This window comes from Melopsittacus undulatus, chromosome 8 (assembly GCF_012275295.1).
Source record: "Melopsittacus undulatus isolate bMelUnd1 chromosome 8, bMelUnd1.mat.Z, whole genome shotgun sequence".
NCBI classification, from domain to species: Eukaryota; Metazoa; Chordata; class Aves; order Psittaciformes; family Psittaculidae; genus Melopsittacus; species Melopsittacus undulatus.
In genome coordinates, this window is record NC_047534.1 from 54,628,935 (window position 1) to 54,649,971 (window position 21,037).

Genomic DNA, 21,037 nt, shown 5'->3' on the forward strand with positions numbered 1-21,037 from the left:
ACTAATGTTGGCAAATGGCTTTTAGTATCGTTTCAAAATAGATGGAGGCTGTGGAGGTTGTTTGACTACGTATGCATGTGTTTGAGCAGGTGTAGCTTTAAGCTGGTGTCTAAATATATTTGGGACTAAAGTTAAAGCAAGAGAGAGTGGGTCAGAGACTAAAGACTGGATGGATGTCACTTGTGTTGGTTCTGTGTATATATTTTGGAGGTAATTTTACTAATGAGTGTTTGGGGATATCTTTTTATAGAATGAGAGATTTATCATTTACTGTAATGTGGATTCATTCCTGTAAAAAAGACACGCCAGCAGACAGAGTGCAGTCAAACTTTAAATAGTGGAGATTCACTAAACAGTTAATTTTGAACACCAAAATATCAAGAAGAAATTTTCTGCAGTTTTGAAAAGCAAGCCCTTATTGCATTGAAGGTAGAGCAGCTACCTTTAAGCTTTAGTTTAATGGTCCATATAATGGGAAACATTAAATTCGCTTTAGCATCTATTCCTCTAGTGTTTCCAAACACAGGTCCCAGTTCTGCCAACGCTTCATAGACATTTAAAGTTTGACGGATGAAGATTCCCATATGTCTGTCACAGGAAAATAAAAGAATGTAGATTTAAAGGAGTCCTGGGCTAGGAAAGAATTCATTCCAAATGAAGTTGGAAGTACTCATGGATGCACCAGTGTATGGAGATCAAGGTGGATTTAGGACTATGCATGTTTTCCTGGGAAGTGAAATACAAGAGCTCCACAACCACAGGGTTCTCTTTGCTCCAGCATCGTAACGTGCTTACTTGGTCTTAATAGTTCCTGCAATACAATACCAGTATAGGGAATTTATCAGTTGGGAAGAAGGGAAGAGATGGAAAAGGGGAACTTTTTAATGAAATATTTCCTGAATTAGTGTGGGTTGTAAATACTGATGTCACTTGACTGATTCCAGTAAGTGGAAGGGGATTTTATGTGGTGTGGGTATAATCACTGCATCACTAACGCATGAGTGGCACTGCTAGAATACAGCCTGGAATAGTTCAGGCAGGAGGAAGCAGCTGAAGAGGTTTCTTGGATTTGGAAAGCAGAAATACTGAAAATACAAGTAGTATTTGTTTCATCACCTTGCCTTCATGGAACTGCTAGATGGTTTCCTTTTTCCTATGGTTTCCTTTTTCCTATGACATGAAAAGTCATAAGAAAATCAAGACAACCACTCTTATATTGATTCTTAAAGTATTTTACATTAAAATCCTATTCCAGGAGATTATAAATGTGGTTGGTTTCGCAGTGTTAGGCTGAGACCCTTGAAGTACCCCACTGCCCCCATCCCTCCCTCTCTGTAGGATTACTACTGCTAGTATGCAGTAAAGCTGAAAGTAGCATAAGCAGCACTATTTTCCTGCAGTGCTTTTGTAGCTTATTCTGAGGCTAAGTCTGCTGTTAACTGCTGCCCTGTAGTATCACATTCAAAGTCTTTGTCTTTCAGAGCTCAGGATGTTGCCTGCACTCTGCTGATATTCCTGCCCATTTTCCCCCTGCCTTTTTCCTTAGTGTCCTGCTTCATCACACCTACCAGTTCTGTGCAGTCTGTCATTGTACCTTCTGTACTTTAATGACCCTTGCAAATAAGCAGCTAAATTAATCTTCCTTTACAGCTCTCCTCTTTCTAATAATTCCTCTTACTACCTATTAGTCAATCCTCAATGCATCCCTATCCATATTTATTGCTGTGTATCTCTTGTTTGTGTTATCTGATAATTTGAATTCTAACAAGGTTAGGACTTTGCCCCCTTGCTTTGTGTAAGTACACAATGTGCTCAAAATGTTTAATATTGTTTCTTGCATGAAAATGTATGAGCTCAAACTGTCTAGACATACTGAAAACCTTGCTAAGACTAAGAGGATGAATGAAGGTTATTTAGTCTGGTGTTAGTTTTGTTTGTGTATCTATATTATGCCTGTTGTGCTGGAAATGGAATTTTAAGGGATGTTCGTATATCATAGGATATATCAAAGTAATGATTGGAAACAGTTTCATTTTCTGTGGTTGTTGTATTGTGCACTATAGTCAGTAGATGGAGGTGAGCCATATTTAGAGTATCTGAAGTCTGTAGGAATAGTTTTGCTGTTTCCGTATTAAAGAGTGTCTCTTGCTGACATTTTTCTTTCTTTTTTTTGTTTTCCTTCTGGTCTAATTTGCAGGAAGTGAGTGAAGTAGAGGTTAACCTTTGTTTCTTTATATCCTTGCAGACTTTGCCATCAAGAGATGTCTCCTTTCCATATAAAACTCAGTTCCCATATCACAGCACAGAATCTAAAATACTCGATTATGTGCAAGAGCTGGACTCCTCCTTCCATCCAGTCTTATCATTCCCTACAGGTAAGTAACACCATACCTAGAACAGAGGGTGGTTGTGCTTGTGAGAGCTGTAGAGTTTATGGACCATCTTTCTCAGTGGTTTTTAGAACTTAGTTCTCTTACAGTTCTTTTGCCTCATACTGGCAAAATATGTGAGTTTAGGCTAAATGAAAATCTTAACTTAAAATCTGAAGTTCATCCTCACATTTCAGGAACAAACCTTCTGCGTTTCTCATACCAATAATGTGATCACAACCAAAAAGCTTTGTTTAGGTTTTCTCATTGTTTTTTGTGATAGTCATTTTTGATGATCTTTGAAGTTTATGGTTACTGTCAACTGATTCTTTAATCTTGAGCAACACTGTGGATGATGATGTTTGTGTCTCAGCTCTGAAACTGGTGCACATGCAGCCTGACAGCTCTTGGGGCTTCAGAATAGCATATTTAATGCTATTATGTGCACAAGGGATTCATACAATTGGATTTGTAGTTGTTTGGGGTTTTTATTTTAGGAAAAAAACTATTTCCAGGTAGTTGCTGACCAGTACAGGAATTCTGCTGTTCTGGTGGTTGTCTTTGCTGCAAAATAATCCTGGGCATGATGCTGGGGTCTCCATAGAAGTGTTTGAATCTTTAAGCAAACCCAGTGTCTTCCCAGAATGACAGTGTAGATGCTGCAGCCTGGAATTAGGAATTCAGGGATTAAAGTAAAGCTTGGGTTTGGAGAACTTGTCACTGGCCAGTAGAGAAGACCGAAGCATGAACACGGAAACCTACAGAGGACTCAGTTCTTGCAGGTTTACGAGCGTTTACATCCCATGTGTGGGATAAAGAGATTATTTTGAGGAGCACATAGGCGGAACAGAACAGTCACTGCAAGAGTGCAACAGCAAACATCCCAGTCAGGAGGACGCTGTTGTGGAGAGGAGAGAAAAACACCTCTTAAGTCTCTTATTTACACACACTCTCTGTGACTTACCCTGTGACTCTGACAGCCCAGCTGGACAGGAGCCAGGGGGGTTAGAAGTCTGTTCAAGGATAGTCATATAAGGCTATGCCCTTTGCATTCATTCTTACCTTGCTCTTTAAGGGAGACTCGGAAGTGTAACAAGAATATTATTTTCTTTTCCTAAAAGAAAGATTAATCATAATGGAAAATCCTAAAAGACTTTGGATTGCACTGTGCAACTGTTGGTCACTTTGCCAGGATGGAGGAAGAAAAATGTTATTTTAGCTTCGTTCCAATACCAAGAACATCTTTCATTTTGAGGAATATTAATTCTGTTTTCGAGGAGCCTGAGCCTTCTTTAAAATAGCTGAGATAGGAAAAAAGTGCTGGACTCCTGCTGAGATGCAGTCCTTGTTTTTGAGGGAGGCTAGGTTTCTGCTCCTGTCTGTGCTTTGTGTGCTTTGCTGTCTCTACCTCCTCATGAAGACCACTGGTTTATTTGTCATTTTCTTTCATATAAAAGAATTATTGTGGATAAATATTTTTCTCTTTCAAAGGAGAATCATAATTTGCAAATACATTGTAAATACAATGTGGTGGGACTGGTGTACTCACAGAAAACAACAGGAGAAATGTTCTGTTGCTTTACTTAACTGTTGTGACTGATAAACCTTTCAGACCTTCTTTATGTTTTACTCAGAAGTAGAACAGGAAACACAGCAAAAACCTTGGGGTCTTGTGAAAAAATAACTAGTTACATCCATATCAAATTGAAATAAATTGTCATTTTCAGTTAGCAGAATATGTTGAGAGTTTCTTCCCTGGCACATCCTGAAGGTATATGAGGCTAAGGTTGTATGTAAATAAAACCAGTTTAATACCCACCCTTTGGCCCTGCTCTCAGTCCTCATTCTGAATGTAATAGTTGTCAGACTTGCTTCATACACTGACATATTTATTTCTACTTAATTTCTTGTTTTTCTTGTAATTTTGTTTCCGGAAAGGCTTTTCAGATAGAGATTTCTTTTTCTTAAGCCTTCCTGCCTTACAACAGTGGGTAAATTCCTTACCACTTGAGATGTTTTGCAGACTAAGTCTGGGTTAGAACTCACTCAGGAAATGAATTGCATTGCCCTGCTGTAGCCTTTGCCAGAGACGGAAAGAAGGAATGTACCTTGAAATTACCTCTAGGCTCCCAGCAGTAAAGGTTTCCAAAAGCATTCAGTTTTACTTTGACCTTCTTAATTCTGGAGTAATTGCAGTATGGACATAGTTTATTCCAGACATGACACAACCTTGCTCTTTCTTACCTGAATTTTGAACACCAAAAAATAAGTGCTGTTAATCTACTAAGGGCATGTGCCTACACTGGGACGTGTTCAAGACCAGTCCTTAAGTTTGAATCCTACCTTGATCTTCAGTTGTCCCATCAACCCTTAGGAATTCTTATGGGTAGAGAGCTTGGAACTGCTTAAGCATACTGCCTTGGTCAGCACCTGTGGCACTGTCACTTCACAGCTAAAATGAATTTGGTTTTACCCTGGCATAACCCTCACTGCAGGTTAATAGAAAGAGGGATACTTGTGGTCTCAACAACAGAGATAATTATGGGAGATTGCACTCACACAATAAATACCCTGCTGAGAATTACCTTGCCTGAAATTGTCTTTTTAATCATCCAAAAATCATTTCTTTCCAATGTGTGGCTGGGCTTTTTTGGAATATTGTTGTTGCGTTTTCCTTCGGTCTCACCAGTTTCAGGACATCTTTTCCTATATTGTCTTCACCTTTGACAGCATGAAGACACTGCTGCCATATATCCAAGTGTTCAGTCCTTGTGGAAATTACGGGTTCTTCATGAGTTGAAGGACTCAAGGCAGTGATACTCCTCGTACATAGTGTTGTGTGATGTAGGTTGATTCCTAGACTTTCAGTGATGATGCATTATTTATTGACACAGAGGTTGCCATCTTTCTGACAAATAGACCCTATTCCATTTGGATTTTTCTTTTCTCATTAGATATTCCTCTTCACATATACTTTGAAACATTATTAAAGAAGGATGACATCAAAGGAGAACCTGTTGATACCTCATCTTCGGGAGGGGAAGTTAAAGCATCTCCAGAAAATGGTATGTCAATGTTCAATTTATAAACTTGACACAAAGCAGGTTATCAGAGAAGGTAACTGGCAAGGCTTTAGGTGGATTTATATCAGAAGCCTGGGGGGGGTTCCATTATAAATAGTTCAGGAATTGAGATTGCCTGTAAATAGCACCAGTGGAAAATACATTTTCAAGATGATACATGCTTTTTCTGTTGTAGACCATAATCAGCGTAATGTTTCTGTCAAGCAATGGAGGGACGGCTGTTTATCTACTTCCAAATCTCACTCAGTGTCAGGAACATCTGACCAGCTGTCAGAAGGCAGAAAGAAAAGACATCTCAGTGAGACAGCAGTAGGTAAGAAAAAATGACATTACTTAAGGCAGCACCACTTCTTTTATAACATCTGCTCTATAGATGAATTTGTTATCAGTGAGCTTTGAGAATTAATTTTAAGTTGTCTCTAAAAATGATGTTGTTACAAAACTTTACAGGAGTGAAGAGATGGACTTAGGACACTGTGAAAAGAATTTGCTGGTTTAAAGTGCAGCAATCTTTCTCTTTCTTCTTGAGTGTATATTACAAAAAGAGACAACCTTCTGTGTTTCCCTTTCTGAATGCTCCTGAAGGAAACTGCTCAACAGTCCAATTGTGTTTTTCTAATACTGGGTGTTGTTGGTTTTAATATGAAAGAGTTTTTTATAGTAGTCAGTGAAACAGACTGAATTGCAAAGTTATCTGTCAAATCATGTGCCTGACCAAACATTTACTGTTCCTGGCATCTTTGGTCAGCTGTGTTTCATTTGTTGTGTACTGTCCTATGTGGTTCTGGTTTTCTTCCAGACTGTGAAGAGGACTTAGGGGTAGCCAGTACTTAGTGTTTTCACCCTTATCTTTATATTTTAAGCCATTGAATCTCTGCTTAAGCACTTGGTAAATGAATAGAAATTGCCCTGAAAGTTCTGTAGGGTAATATGATATTTGGGGGACAAAAAATTCAGCATACCATTGTAAAGATAAAAACCACCTTACCTCTCTGGGCTATTAGAATGTAAAACCTAACAGATTCATTTATGTGGAAAACTTTTGGCAAAATTCCTCCCAAGATGCTTGAAGAAAATAAATCATTGAGTAAGAGGACAAACTATGTTAGTTTAAAAGTTCCCTAAGAAAGAATTAAAAGGTATAAATGATAGTTAACATTGTGAAAAAGATACTTTTGGTGCATAGCCAGGTAAAACTGTTAGTGTGATCTTGCAATAGAGGTGGAGATAGGGGAATTACTATAGAAATGATTTAACTGAAAGTTATGATCTGTTTAAAAACAAACCAAACCACATCACAACCAACCAAACAAAAAAACCCTACTAATAAAAAGTTATAGGAGAGAGTAAAAGGTGGTTTTGGACACACTGGCCTCAGCTTTAGGTTTTCAACATTTCCCTAAGTGTACTGTCATACACGCTGAGATCAACAATTGGAGTTACTTGAGTGCACTAGTAAGAGAGAAAACTGCTTGCTATAAACCTTTTGAAGTTGCAATTAGTCTTCTACCAATAGTATTTAGTTCTTTGAGTTAATGGAACAAAAAAAAACAATCTTTTATCATGAGGATCAGTTTCCCAGTGCCAGAAAACTGCTATGTGTGGTGTATTTGTGAGTAGCAGCAGCAGTTCTAGCTTATTAGTGCTATGGGTATAGTACTACATATTTATTCCTAATTTGGGCTCTGTCTAGGAGAAATTATCCATGGGGAAGGTCAGCCTGATGAACAAGGCCAAAAATAAAAGCTGTGTGCCAGGAAGCTGCAGAGCTGCCTAGGAGATGAGAGTTCCTGTCCTTGACCCAGCCTGTGCAATGCCATCTTTAGGATCAGTCTTACCTCTTTTTCTGTGTTGGAATTCATTGATTCTTTTTATTAGTCAGTATGTTAAATCTGAGTTCTCTTTTCTTGCTGGAAATTAAGGTAGAGGGAAAGCAGAACATGGGTGGTTGAATTCCGAACCCCTCAAATGCTCTTTACACTGGGAGTGAATAAGAGTAAGCAAGAATTCCAGTTTGTCTGGAACAATGGACCGCTACTAGAAGAAACCACACATGGAGATCTAGAAACTGATTTTGTTTTTCACCCTTGCTGCAAGTTTTCTTTTATCATTCATCAAGGAAGAAACTGTCAGTGTGAGGGCTCAGTGGACGTCAGTGAGATGCACCCCAGCTGGGGAAGCGCCCTTAGGGAACACTGGGGACCGTTCCTCTTAAGTCTGGTTGCATTTGCTGTGTGTGTAGTCTATGGCAGTTCCTGAAAAAAAGCAGCAGGATTTGCCCATATGAAGCTGGTTCCATGAGAAGAAATCCTTCGTAGAAGGAAAGGGATGAGTTTTGTGGAACAAGAAGACAGGATAAGTAGCAAGATTTTATTTAGATGGCTTTTTTTAGTGTTTGGTAAATTAAGTGGTTAGCTGTGGGCTTCTAGAAATGACTTTACTATTACTGTATGGAAAAATATCTTTAGTCTAATAGACAATAGCCAGTATGCCTTTGTTTTATTACTATTTTTTGTGACAGGAGAACATAACACTAGGTTTGAGACATTCTCCTTTCAACAAGCAGAACCTGAATCCCACAGCAGTTTTGCTGCCGCGACCAATGTCAATGTGATGTCTAAGCCCTCTCCCAGCACTTCATCACAGGTAAAGCAAAAGTGTGTCACTGTCTTAACTGAAGTATCAACAGAGAGCTGTGCAGATTAATAATCCAAAACCATGTGCCTTTTGTATCTAGATTAGTGTTAAATTACAGTACAGAGCGTTTTCACAATGAACTAAGTGGATTATGTTAAGTAATTTATTCCAGATTGAGTATGTGATGTTCCTAAAACAGATACTTTCTTTTGCAGATCATATAACTAGAGAGTAAGTTTAGTTTATGGCCATTGGGCCTTTTTCTTTTCCAAATTTTATTAAATATAATGTGATTTATGTTCTGAATTTTACACAAAGGCTCTTATGACCCTTTTGTCTTGGTGCAGCTACATAAAATGGCCTCATGGTGCAAATACAGTTGCAGAATTTGTTAACTCTTAGCTTCACTGTTTAAAACCTTTTTGAGCAGAACTGCAGGCAAGCTCTTGGGTGTATAAATGTGCTGAGGAGCAGCAGAGCTTCTGGTTCCTGCAGAAATACTTTGTTTTATTGGTGTTCATTGACAGTTTCATCATAATACTTGGATTTCAGTCTGATAGTTCTGCTAAGCCTAGTTGTATACTGCTGCTCTGTAAGTCATCATGTTTCAATCTGGTGATGGCTCCTGTAGGGCTGGGTTTAAATCTGTGTCCCCCACATAGTTTCAACAATGCATATACTTCTTTTTTTCCCTTGCTTGAGCAGACCACCACCATCTGCTTCATTTAAAGGTCAGCTAAAAAGTGAGATCTTGTAATATGGAATGTATCATGATTAAGAATTAAATTTTCTCCCATAATTGAGGAACTTCAGCTTTTGACCCATGTAGATTCCATGAGCTGATGAGCAGAGACCACCACCAGGAATCCTGCTGTGATCACAGCAGAGAAATGCACTTTGTCATGTGTCTTTGTGTGCAGATGTCTTCTGTACTTCTTTGAGAAAACCACCCTTCCTCTAGGCTGTTCTTCACTGCTCAGTGTGAATTCAAATTCTTTGGGAATTCTTAACTGTATCACACTGAAGAATCAAAAAGGGTTATGGATTAGTAGATAGATAGAGGTTGCCTTTGTAGACTGAACCATATGAAGAAGGCAGCATTAACTTCAGAGTTCTCATAAGTATTCAGGATTAACTGTAACTGAAATCAAGGAAAAAAGCTCACTGATTTCAGCAAGAGTTATGCCAAAAGATTAAATCCTGGAGATTGTTTTAAGATTCATTGAGATTCCATCGAGGGGAGGAGCAGGGGCAGAGGTTATTAAGCTTCTAGGAAATGTGTTTGGGTTACAGACTTTCTCCTTGTGCAGTGCTGATGTTTCTCAGCTAACATGCAGTTCCTATGATTTGAGCTGACAAATCTCCTCTGATATTGATTATATTGTACAGCATAACTCCAGGAGGAGGTTGAGAAGCGAGAGCTCTTACGATATAGACAACATCGTTATTCCAATGTCGCTGGTGGCACCATCGAAGTTGGAGAAACTACAGTACAAAGAAATCCTCACACCAAGGTTTGTTCCTTAGTTGCAAAGAAGATACTAAAACAAACGTGAGAACGTGATTCTGAGATAATTTATAGTATTAAGATGATCTTTTCATGCACTTGGTTTTTTTATCTCATGTACTTCAGTTTGTGTGGCTGCAGCTGTGGGAAGACAGGGCAGCTGTTAGCACAAGGGAAAAAGTCTGATGCACACAGGGAGGTGGCAGATGCAGACTGGCTAAAAACAGAAGTGGGTTTATATCATGACTGTAGTCATATTCCTGACCTTAAATGCACCGTAAGGCTAACATATTCTGAATGGTCATTTGGAGGCTGCTGTCTCTTTTGTGTGCTACAGTTCATAAGTACATAGTTAACTATTTTCAGTGAATTAAACAGAAATGGTTTCAGCATAGATTTGTAAAATGTATCAATTCTGATACAGTAGAATAGGCTTATTTTTTTTTTCCATAAAGTGTAAACCTGTAATTCTAGAAACATCTTCTAGAAACATCTTTGGGGTTTTTTTGGATTGCTAAAACAAGGTAATTAATCTCCTGTGCTGGATTATTAGCAAATTGCATCAAACGGCTGAATGCAGTTCCATATGTTAACTCTCTGATTTGTATTTGCTTTTATATTGTCTTTGAAGCTAAAAATCATATTAAGACTATTGGGTAGCTTAAAGGCTGTGTTGGAAAAAGGAAGGTTAAATATTGGTTTGGGAAAGGAAAACCTAAATTTGAGGCATCTGTTATCAGCTCTCCATATTTGAAACTAATTTATTTGAAAGGGTTTTGAAGCAGAAGCAATGTTAAAGGAGGAGTAACTAACAATAGAGTGTAGAAACAGAGAGTCATCGCTACTGCTGCAATAATGAAGCAGTGTTCAGGTTAATTAATTTGACTTTCCTTGTCTCACTTCCAGCTGGAGAGTTGTTGAATTTCAACCTTTAGAAAGCTCTCCTACAGATGAAGAAGAGGTAAGCTGTATTTTAATTTAATCAGCAGTTGTTAATTAAATGAGCTATAATACAGAATTGGGATAATTAGTATGTATTTTCCAAAGTCACTGACTTCATGCAAGTATCAGACTGAAAATGTGTCTCATCCCAACCTACTTGACCCTGTGGTAGATGACAGGAATGGGAGTATATCTGTTCATAATCATTGTTCACCTGGTTGTATGGCTCCTGTGTCCCTTGCTGCTGGCACAGTCAGTGCTCCCTAAGGGCGCTTTTGCTCAGGCCTCCACCTTCTCTGCTCCCAAGCACTGTGATGCTGGGTCTCTTCCAGGCTACCTGTGCTGTTATGTCTGACCTTCTCTCTCATCTTATTTGTCCATGGCCAGTTCCCATGATGTGTTGCTCTTCAGATCATTCAGAATTTTGCCTGTGGGCCCAGCATGTTTTCCTCAGTTTTCTTCTCCTGCAACCTTTCACTTGGGAGCAAACTTCTTTTCTTTTGGTGTTGTCAGGAATAATGTAACTTCTGGCATTTCCTGCTTGTCCCTTGAGCTAAGTTTGCACATGGAGTGCTATGATTTCTTCCTCCGGACATAATCTACGTCTTTCTTCCAGGGAATGTCCCTGGATGTTGCAGGTGGGATTCCCTTTCTCCCCTTTCTCAGACCAGGAGGTCGAGGATTTCCTAACCCCAGCGGAAATGTACCAGCAGGTCTCTCCCTAGGCTTGTTCTCTGTCCTCCTTTGTGGCTCCTATTCCATAAACTTGCCAGTTTTGCTGTGCCTTAGACATCTCTGTCTCCCTCCAGTCTCTGCTATAGGCCTCTATCAACTGTTGTAGGACTTGTATTTGTACCTTCATCATCAGCATCATCATCACAGACTGGTTTGGGTTGGAAGGGACCTTAAAGCTCTTCCAGTTCAATCCCCTGCCATGGGCAGGGACACCTTCCACTGGAGCAGGGTGCTCCAAGCCCCTGTGTCCAACCTGGCCTTGAGCACTGCCAGGGATGGGGCAGCCACAGCTTCTCTAGGCACCCTGTGCCAGCGCCTCAGCACCCTCACAGGGAAGAGCTTCTTCATTCCAAGAGCGTTGTGCTCTCAGCCGCCTCCCTGCTGCAGTTGGCACTCATTTGGCACCATGCTCTCGGGTCAAGAGGAAGAGAAAAACTTACTCTGTGTCTGTCTTTTCTCAAGCACTCAAGAAATTCTGGTGCTCAGATTTACATCACCTCCACCACCGCCTTTGGGGTTGGTACTGTGTCTGCTAGCAGGAAACATCTCTGACTTTCTTTTGTAGTGAGAAGGTCAGAGGAGAACTCCCCTGCAAGGATACTTAATTAAACCATTCAGAGAGCATCTAATGAGGCAGCGAGGGTGTGTTGTCCCTTCAGAATGTGCTGTTCAGTACTTTCACTTAGTGATTTGCCTTCAGAGCTTCTAGGGGCTTGCTTGGAGGACTCAGTGGGTTTCTCGTTCAGGTTGCAAGATCCCGTAGACATGACTTATCTCACATACCTCTAGTGTATTTTACTGGAGAGAGTTAAAGGTGTCTCTTTATGAAGCTTATGGGCTAATGGCTCGTTTAGTAGCCCTCCCTGTACATTTGTATTTGGCATGACTGGCTGATCCTGTATGATTCATCCTTTGGCCAGGAAATAACTTGAGTTTAACAATAAAGCAGCTTTGCCTCCTGCTGTGGTCCAGTGCTTCTGTATTGTCTGTCAGCTGCTGGGTGGAATGAGAGAGATGTCAGACAAGAGAAAAATGCTAAAGATCTGTTTGTCTAAACCATCCTTTGCCAATTTCCCCCCTTTCTTTTGGGATTGTGTTAATTGGTTTGGATGTTTTTCAGAGTACTGGAAAAAGGTGGTTGCCCGATCGTAATTCTTCCACTTCCTCGATGTAGGTTTTAGGCTGAGTTAGATTTGTTACTGATTGAGCATGAAAAAAGACATGAGGAAACAGCAGCATTTTCCTTCTTGCATTTTCTGCTCTCACACTCTGACACTCTTGAAATTGTTCCTTGTACTGAAATCAAAGCAAGCTTCAGTAGATCATCCGTGAAGGACAAGAGAGGGCAGAATGTACTTTCTGCTTTTATATAAAAGTAAGCTCGCTCTTTGCTTTCTACTGCATAGTAGCCTGTGGAGGAGCTCTATGATAGTGTCTTCTCTGCTTGTCCTCTGTGTGGCTAAATTTAAAACTTCTGGAGTTGTCCTTGTGTCAGCCAGCAGTTACGGATTGCTTCCACTTGATACCTTCCCCTGCTGCTCTTTCCCTTCTCTTTCTTCTTCATTTAAAGGCTTTCAATGCAACAACCTGTAACCCATACAATAGACTTGAACCCAGAATTTCCACAAGTTACAAAAACGGGGGGTCCCAAATTTGTCATCCTCTGGGGAGCCACAACTCAGAACTTTCTGAAACTCAGGCCTATTTGCTGTCACTTTGAGTACAAAAAGCTTACCTTTTTTGGGGTGCCAGATTTTTGTTTCTGGACATTTTGCCTAACAAGAGCAAACCTAACAGTTGGGCAGTGCAGAAGTTAACCTATTGCCTACGTCTGCTCTGTTTCTTGCCCTAAAAATACTGAGGGTTTGGAAACAGCAATTGAATTTCCTGTTTGCAAGTATGGATTTGCAGTCTGCTGTTGCTTTAAGGCAGGGGAGGGTGTGGCATGGGTTTTCCTGGTTTATTTTGGGTTTAGTTTGCTTTATCCAGGTTAAAGACTCTGGCAAGGCACAGTTGTAAAGTTTAGTTTGTAGTTGTTTTGGTCATGACAAATCCTTTGGAAGAGTTCCTTGTGTCATTAGTTTTGCATTAAGTGTTTCATGGCGTATGAGTCAGTGTTTCCTGGGGAGCCAAAGACTGAAGCACACAGACTTCGTTGTTTTGAGAACCTTTCCGAAACATTCCGGGTGCTGTTCAACATTAATGCACAGTGTCTTGTACCTTAACTACATGTGATGTGGGGATCCAAACCTTAGCTTGCTTTAAGTCCTTTTCCTCCAGTGAAATCATTAGGCATGCCTCACAAACGGGCCTTCCTAATAGTCTTTTCTCTCAACATCCCTGCCAGCTCCATCCAGTGGGGAATGACAGCTCTTTTGTCCTTTTTCAAACCAACCTTAGTAGGGGGAAATAAAAATTCTCCAGTTTTAGCAACTTTAAATGAACCCAAAGGTGGTGGAGGAAATCTCTCAAGTGTTACTAAATAAACAAGTAGTTAAATCTGCTATCACCAGCTAAGGAAAAAGAACAGTAAGGCTTGTATCTGTATGTTAAAGAAACATAGAATAGTTAGGGTTGGAAAGGACCTTAAGATCATCCAGTTCCAACCCCCCTGCCATGGGCAGGGACACCTCACACTAAACCATGGCACCCAAGGCTTGGAGAGGAATGTGGACTTAGCTTTTTGAACGGAAGCATGTTAGAAATGAAGTTTTCCCAGCATGAAAAGTTCTGGCAATTTGCTAAGAAAAGTATTTTCAAAGTCTTGAGTTTTTCTTTCAAAATTATCTTTTGTTTCCACTTCAAAGGCAAGCTGAGCAGAAGGAAAAATCCTGCATTGTCCCTGAGGGAATAGCACTTTTGTAGTTCATAAAATTCACACTTTCACGCTATATGCCATTGACCTTGGAAAGTCAGCATCAGAACTGAGATGCAGCCCCACACTGATGCCGTCCAAGTGGCAGAGCTGGTGAATTCCAGAGAGAGGAGGAAACCCATTAAGTTGACTGTTGACTTGCATGAAAGGAAACCAGCGACTAACAAAGTGTTCTGTGTGTAGCATAAATAAATAAAAGCAGGGAGGCATCTTCAAAAAGCAGTCATGAGGTGGGCAAACAAAGCAGGCCTGTTTGTATTAAGGTTCCTGCTGAGTGCTGGGCTGAGGAGGTACCAGACAACTACAGCTGTAACAAGCAGGTCCTGTGGCCATTCAGATCACTCTGAAGTCTTTGGGATCCTTTTCACTGACCCCATTAGATTTCATTGTGGTGCTGTAGTTTGTGACCAGCTGCCTAGGAAATGTGCTCTCTAGCAAGCTGAGTGCCACTACCAGGTAGTTTATAGCAGCATAAATGCATTGTAATGCTTTGGATTTGTGTTCATAACAGTCATAAACCACCTTAGTGCTGCAAGACTTGATATGAAGAATGGCCTATGCAGAAAACCTATGGGCTGTTAGTTGTTTGGAGTGGAGTACTTCCAGCTGACAGTGTATCCTGCATTGTATGGTGCTGTCTGGCACTGCAGGGAGGACTCGGCATTTGGGTCTGTATTTTAGTAGTCCCAGTTGGAAGATAAATGGTGTTACTTGTGTAACACCACAGGGGGTTTTGCTTTATAGAAGAAATTCAGTTTATTTTCCATAACCCCACGATTATTGGTACAGGTCTTACTTAGGACTGATCTGGCAATGCAGCTGTACAGCTCTTATGACCAGGAATTGTTCTTTCCTAGAATTCCTCTGCTTTTGTCAGTCAGGAGCAGCTGGCATCGAATCCAGTGGCTGCAGCACTCGTGTGCTCTCGCCAACCTTGGCTTTTTAGGTGAACTTTGAAGAGCTTGGATGGTTTGGAGCACTTTGAAGTAACTCTGAGCTGTGCTGGAGGGGTCCAGCCAAGAGCTCACTCTGCCATGTGGGGAGTGAGGGGGAAGGGCAGCAGAGTGCTGCTGGTCCAGCTCGTTCTGAGGAGCTTCCTGGTGTGCTGCCAACAGCAAAACGAAGATAGTTCTTTCTAAGGGGAGATCAGAGGTGATAGCTGCATCTGAGGAGTTTTACCTAGAAACTGGCTCTTGTCTGACTGCAAACAGCTGAAAGTACTCACATTAGGGCTGTTTAAAGCTGTACCAGGGTCATGCAAATCATTTGCTAAGAAATAGTCCCTGCAGAGCAAAAAGCATTTTCTGCTTGGTTTCGTAGCAGGAATGCAGCACCTCAGGTTTGCTGAGTTCCTGTCGGTGCAGAGCTGTCGAAGTCCTTGGTGATCTCAGACCCGTTTCTCTGTGCTTAAAGAGCACTCGACAGATCCTGCTGCCTCCCAAAAGCAGTCTCTGGAAACTCCTGGAATTTTTCCTTGTCTTTATTGTGTGCTTTTAATACTGCCCTGATTTGCAAATGAATACTTGTCCTCTTAATTTTCTGCCTCTCACCATAGAGAAAAATGTGTTAGTTGCAGGAGGGGGATAATTTCTATATCCATTCAGATCAACCACAGACATGTAAAGAAATAAAGTGAAAGTGACAGCATCCCATATACCAGAGCTGTAGTGAGAGCATAAGTTGAATGCATGTATTTTGATGTGCCTTTTTACTGCAAGCATGGATTGTGTTACCTCCTCTTGTTGGGGAACAGACCTCTGCAGTTATATCTAATATTAGCTCCCTGTCGTTCTAGTGATGTTCATCTTTACGGCAGCAGCCATCCCTGTGTTTTGTTACAGATAGAAGATCTGTCAGATGAAGTGTTTGCCTTACGCCACAGCAAGTATGAAGAACGAGAGAGAGCAAGGTGGTCGCTGTGGGAGCAGAGCCGCTGGCCCAGGAGGAATAGCAGGCAGGTGTATTGACTTTGATCAGAGGGTTCCTGTTGAACCACTCGTGTTGGCTGTTGGCTCAGCAGTTTTGGATATGCTATCATAGAAACATTGGAAAATGAGGGCATTCTTCATCAGGGACAGTACTGGCTATGTCTGGTGTCATGGCTGGAAAGGAAAGGCAGTTCTGAAGCATGGATATGTACAGAAACATGGCATGTTGGTGTCCTGGAAGAAAAATCTACTCCTCTACTGAGCACACAGCTCTGCTAGTTTGTACTCTCCCAGCTGTTACAGCTTTAGCCACCTTCACTCACCTTAGATGAAAGTGCACTGCACTGACCATTACTGAAGGGTCCTGGGCTATGCCAGGCTTGAAAAAGTCATTGTGTGAAAACAGTTAACTCTCACAGGCTTGCTACCTGGTGTAAAACTCAGCAGTTGAATATAACCCCTAAAAGCCTTGAAAAAGTAGCGTGTGTAAGAGCAAACATTGTAAAGCTGTAGCTGCAGTTTGGCTCAGGGAAAATGATTCCCATAAATTGCTTCAGAATCTGCCAGGACAAAAAGCCTCCTATAAATGCTGGGATAAGTTTTTCTGCTATTTATCATATGATTGTGTCTACTCTTAGCTGAAAGTGAACCATGACACTATGAGTAAATATGTAGAGATAGGAGGGGTTTTTAATGAAGGATAAAATTAGAGCTAAACAGTATTAAGGAATGCTATTTTAAGCAGTTTTGAACACAAAAAATGCAGGAAGTTTACTGGAAAATCCAAGTTCTGTATGTACCCTTCATTTTGAAACTATAAATGTCTTGGTGAAATCTTAGTGCTCTCTGAATTCAGAAGTAAAACTGCCATCGATGTGAGCAAGGTCAGGCTTCCACCTGGCATTCAGGATGTGTGACAGTATTGTAGGTCTAGTTCAAAGTCACATTAAGGGCAAGGTCAGCGTTTTTCATCTTATTCTGACTGATTTGGAGATGATCCAGAGCAGAGCTGGGGAGTCCAGAGACCTGCTGTTTCCTCTGGAGCACACTGGCACAGCCCACTAACAGCTCAGTTTGGATTCCACAGGCTCTTGCCAGTGATGCCATGTTCTCCTGAGTGGGAACAGCCCACAGCTCCCTGACTTCTCTGGCCCAAAGTTACAGTTCTGGCAAGCGTGTGGAGCAGGAGTGGGAGCAGCCATCCTCTGTTCCACATCCAGAGCATGCCCATTGCAGCCCTGTTTTACCCAGTTAGTTCCTCCACATAGCACGCTTTGCTTTGGCTTCTGGCAACAAGGTTGTCAAGAACCATGTATGTTTTCATCTGCTCTTTGATTTAAATGAGTAGAATGCAGGTAGCATGTATGGAGAAACTGAATGCTCTGAAAATAATCTAAACTGTTCCTGGCAATGTGAAGGGGCAGGGAGCAGCTCTTAAGACTCTCATCTCTTACCCTGCACTAGGTCTTACAGCAGAAGTTCTGATGGGCGACACAGCCAAGATACGGCGCAGAAGGACCAGCACAGCAGCTCCTGCACCTCGCTGCACTGCACTGCTGAGCCTGTGCCCAGCTTGACTTCAGAGGCCCCCAGCTCTGTTTGTTCAGGGACTGCACAACTCTGCAGGGAGAACCAGGAAGCAAAGGTGGGTGCTCCCAGTAGCTTCCAGGTGTAGTCACGTCTTCATTGACCACTGTCTCTAACCTAAAACAAAGAACCTAAAGTATGCTCTTGTCTCACTGATCAACAGTTGAGGCTAACACCCTTGTTTATGAATGTAGTGTTCCTGCTGAGCTTTATTAAGGAAGCCTCAGGTAAAAATGTCATTGAGGCAAATGTGGCAGGCCTGAGTTCAGGGATACTGGATCTTTATTCAGAGATGTTGGCCAGGGTTCCAGACAGGGTCAGGTATCCTGATGGTCTGGCACCAAGGAAAAGAACTTCCCCCGCTCCTGTACTGTGCCTATTCAATTGTAGCTCTTTTACTAGTTCAAAACCATATGAAGCCAGCCTACACTGACAGCTGGTGCCTAGCAGTGTTGTATTCTTTATGTGAAGAGCACTGCAAACATTGTAAAGACAGACACTCATTTGTTACTTGATAGCAGATCATTCTGCACATAGCTAATCAGTTCAGACTCAACTGACATCCCTTTTCCCTCCTCTTTCCTCTTTTTCCACCCTCACTCCTACCCTTCCCATTCCTTTCAGTCTGGGCAGTGGGAACTTCGAGTTTTTCCACTGAAAGATGAAGAAGTGGAAGCTTTAATGTGCCAAGATCAAGTAACGAACCAGACTGAAATGTCAAGTGCAGCTTTGCCCGGCGACTCTCTCTGTAATTCCTGCACACCCATTGGGCTGACAGACAATGGCCATCCACCAAGGAAACAATCCACTGAAGAGGCAGAAGACTGCGAAAACGCTTGCCTGGGAATCAGCAATACAAGAAAACAAAGGTGACAGGGAATAATGTGGTTCATTAAGAAAGCCAGTTAAGGTGGAGAAAAGTGTAAGGTAAAATCTCTCTTGTTCAGCATATGACAGCACAATTCAAAACCTGTATGTTAGCCGCATATAATATCTTTTCTTTCTTGCTTTGTAACAGGCAGGATTAATCCCAAAGACAACACTTTCTTCTTCCTGAACCCCAAGAGAAAGTAATTATTTCAAGCTGGAAGTCTAATATTCCCAGTGTCGGGAGTGGGCGCACATAAACTGCTGGCACCATTCACTTTCTGTTCTCATATTGCCACATTGTTAATAATCATCCTTTTCTGGTTTGTTTGTTTTCAAATGCATTTCTGGTCCTAGTGGATTCTGGTGCAGCAGGAGATGCTGTCTACCTTAACCAACAACTTCAACTGAACACAGAAAAACTGCTTGAGAAAACAGTGGGGCAAAGAGGGAGCCTCAGATTATTTTCCTGTGTGGCATGACCATGGGGCAGAAATCTGCCTCTCTAAGTGCATGCGTGTAACCCATGCGTAAGATAAGGGTAGGTTGAGAACGGGCAGTTTCAAAGCAGGCGCTCTGGAAGCCTTGCATCTAGCTTAAAACCTGTACTCAGCTCTCAGTAGTGCCAGGACATGTTTCATATAGGTGTCCTAAAGCAAAGAAATAGGGATAGACCACTGCATTTCAATAGCCGCTGTATCTGCTACTCACAAAGTAGGGTTTCTGCTTCAGTCAGGTGGGTATAGAGAAACAGAAGGAAGGAGCAGTCGAGTCAAATCAGTGACGCAGCTCTCTGAATATTGTGGTTTGGGTCATCTTACTTCCTTAGTCCTCCAGTAGCAAATGAGGCTCATAATATTTTGCTTTAATATGTTAAAGACAAAGTCTTGTTTCAGTTTCTGTACAGTGCCTTGGAAGAGTCTCGTAAGTATGCCAACATTTGGTAACTAGCTGAAAAGGAAAAGATGATTGATGTCTCGTGTCCTGGGTTCAGAGTTGGCTGGGCTTAAACCACGACATCTAGGATGAAAGACCAATAAAGACCCCAAAGCTTCCCATTGTGATTCCCAGCCAGTTCACAATGAGGAAACAAAAGGCAAGTTGTTTAAACTTGCATCTAAATAGCGTAGCTTGCGATGTATCCGCAATCTCAAGAGGTATTAACAAAGATTAAACATTGAATGTAGATATAATCCATCAACAGAAAGTTTTTCTGTGTAGGACAGTTGAAGGCTATTTAATAGGAGCTTTTGTGCAGAATTCCTTCCATGTGGAACATCTGGAGTGGCACTGGACAGATGACCCAGTTTTTGTGTCAGTTTCTATTTTTTTGGTCAAAATGACAGGAAATATACACTGGGCATCTGAAAACAGTTCAGTTTCAACACTACAACCTATTGCTACATTGTAGTTTATTGCACATTCTGATTATTTTTTTAAACACTTTTTTAACACTGGTTTGTCTTAAACTTGAATCTTGCCTCAATGTCTGATACAATAATCTTTGATGCAAGGTTGGTTTTTTAATTAAAAGTTATTTCTATATATGTTGGATACAGTCTGGATTTGATGGCCTTTTGGCAGCGACGCGTCCTCTTGGCACCGAGACCTGCTTCACCCAGAAGTGCTCTGCAGGCACACTGGAGTGGCAGCAGCACTGTGCTGGTGCTGTGAGGCTGAGGCCCCCCTTCGGTGTCTCACTACACCATCCCTCTTGTCCTACACATGCATCTGCTGCTGGGAAAAGGCTTCTGAAAGTTGTGTGTCTCAAATGCTTTGCAGCTGTTTCCAGGCCTGTGTCCATTCATTAAGAAGCCTCAATCCAACCAGCTCTGATCCAGCTTTGTGGTAAGGTCAGGACTTCCTTCCCTGCCTGGTCCCTGGGACAGTGTGAGGAGTTTCTGCAGTTCAGGACCCAGTAAACCACCCTGCCTTCCATGTCCTAAAGGTGCCTCAGGAAATGGAAATGCAATCCAGCATTTTATGGACAGGACTGAGAGGGACCAAGAACAGGCTGCATCTGCTTTCCTGACATCACCTGCCTCCCTCCAGCAGCCCTACATGGGGGTGGTGAATGCCTTGTGCAGACAGCAAGGGAGATGATGGGCTTTGGGAAGCCCTAGGCTGTGCTCCTCACCCACAGCACCTGTAGCATGATTTCCACCTTGCTGCAGCACACCAGACACTGTGCCCTGCCCTCTCTGCTCTGTGCCCCCTTACTCCAGCCAGTGAGCACCCCATTTTTCACTAGCCTCAGTTCACTACAGACACAAGGTTAGAAAGCTTAAGTGAGCTTGCTCACAGGACCAGCCCCCTCCCTTCACCTTCCCCTGTGCTGCATGCAGCTGGAATTGGCACTCTCCTTTACTGCTACAGCTCTTATTCCTGCAGGGCTGGACTCCCATCTCCAGACAGTGCAGCTCTGGATGGATGCTGGTGGCATGAGGAAGACACTGGTGGTAGGAGCAGGCTCATGTTTGAAGCCATAAAGTGTGTAAGAAACACCT

General features: G+C 41.8%; 1 protein-coding gene across 6 annotated transcripts in view; it reads left to right on the forward strand.

The window, feature by feature from the left end:
• The window catches only part of KANSL1L (KAT8 regulatory NSL complex subunit 1 like), a 65,921-nt gene extending 45,848 nt beyond the window's left edge, over positions 1 to 20,073 (forward strand). For 4 of the 6 annotated variants that reach the window (XR_004549896.1, XR_004549894.1, XR_004549893.1 and 1 more), the window contains 10 exons: positions 2,246 to 2,375; positions 5,324 to 5,434; positions 5,628 to 5,765; positions 7,974 to 8,098; positions 9,479 to 9,603; positions 10,503 to 10,557; positions 15,990 to 16,102; positions 17,541 to 17,721; positions 18,288 to 18,590; positions 18,682 to 20,073. Coding sequence is in view for 1 of the 6 variants with exons in the window: in XM_034065206.1 (XP_033921097.1) it covers positions 2,246 to 2,375; positions 5,324 to 5,434; positions 5,628 to 5,765; positions 7,974 to 8,098; positions 9,479 to 9,603; positions 10,503 to 10,557; positions 15,990 to 16,102; positions 17,541 to 17,721; positions 18,288 to 18,536 (1,227 nt within the window). In the remaining 5 variants the exon portion in view is untranslated. Of the gene's footprint in view, positions 1 to 2,245; positions 2,376 to 5,323; positions 5,435 to 5,627; positions 5,766 to 7,973; positions 8,099 to 9,474; positions 9,604 to 10,502; positions 10,558 to 15,989; positions 16,103 to 17,540; positions 17,722 to 18,287 lie in introns of all 6 variants that reach the window. The other 2 variants (XR_004549895.1, XM_034065206.1) reach the window with 2 other exon arrangements.
• The last annotated feature ends 964 nt before the right edge of the window (positions 20,074 to 21,037 follow it).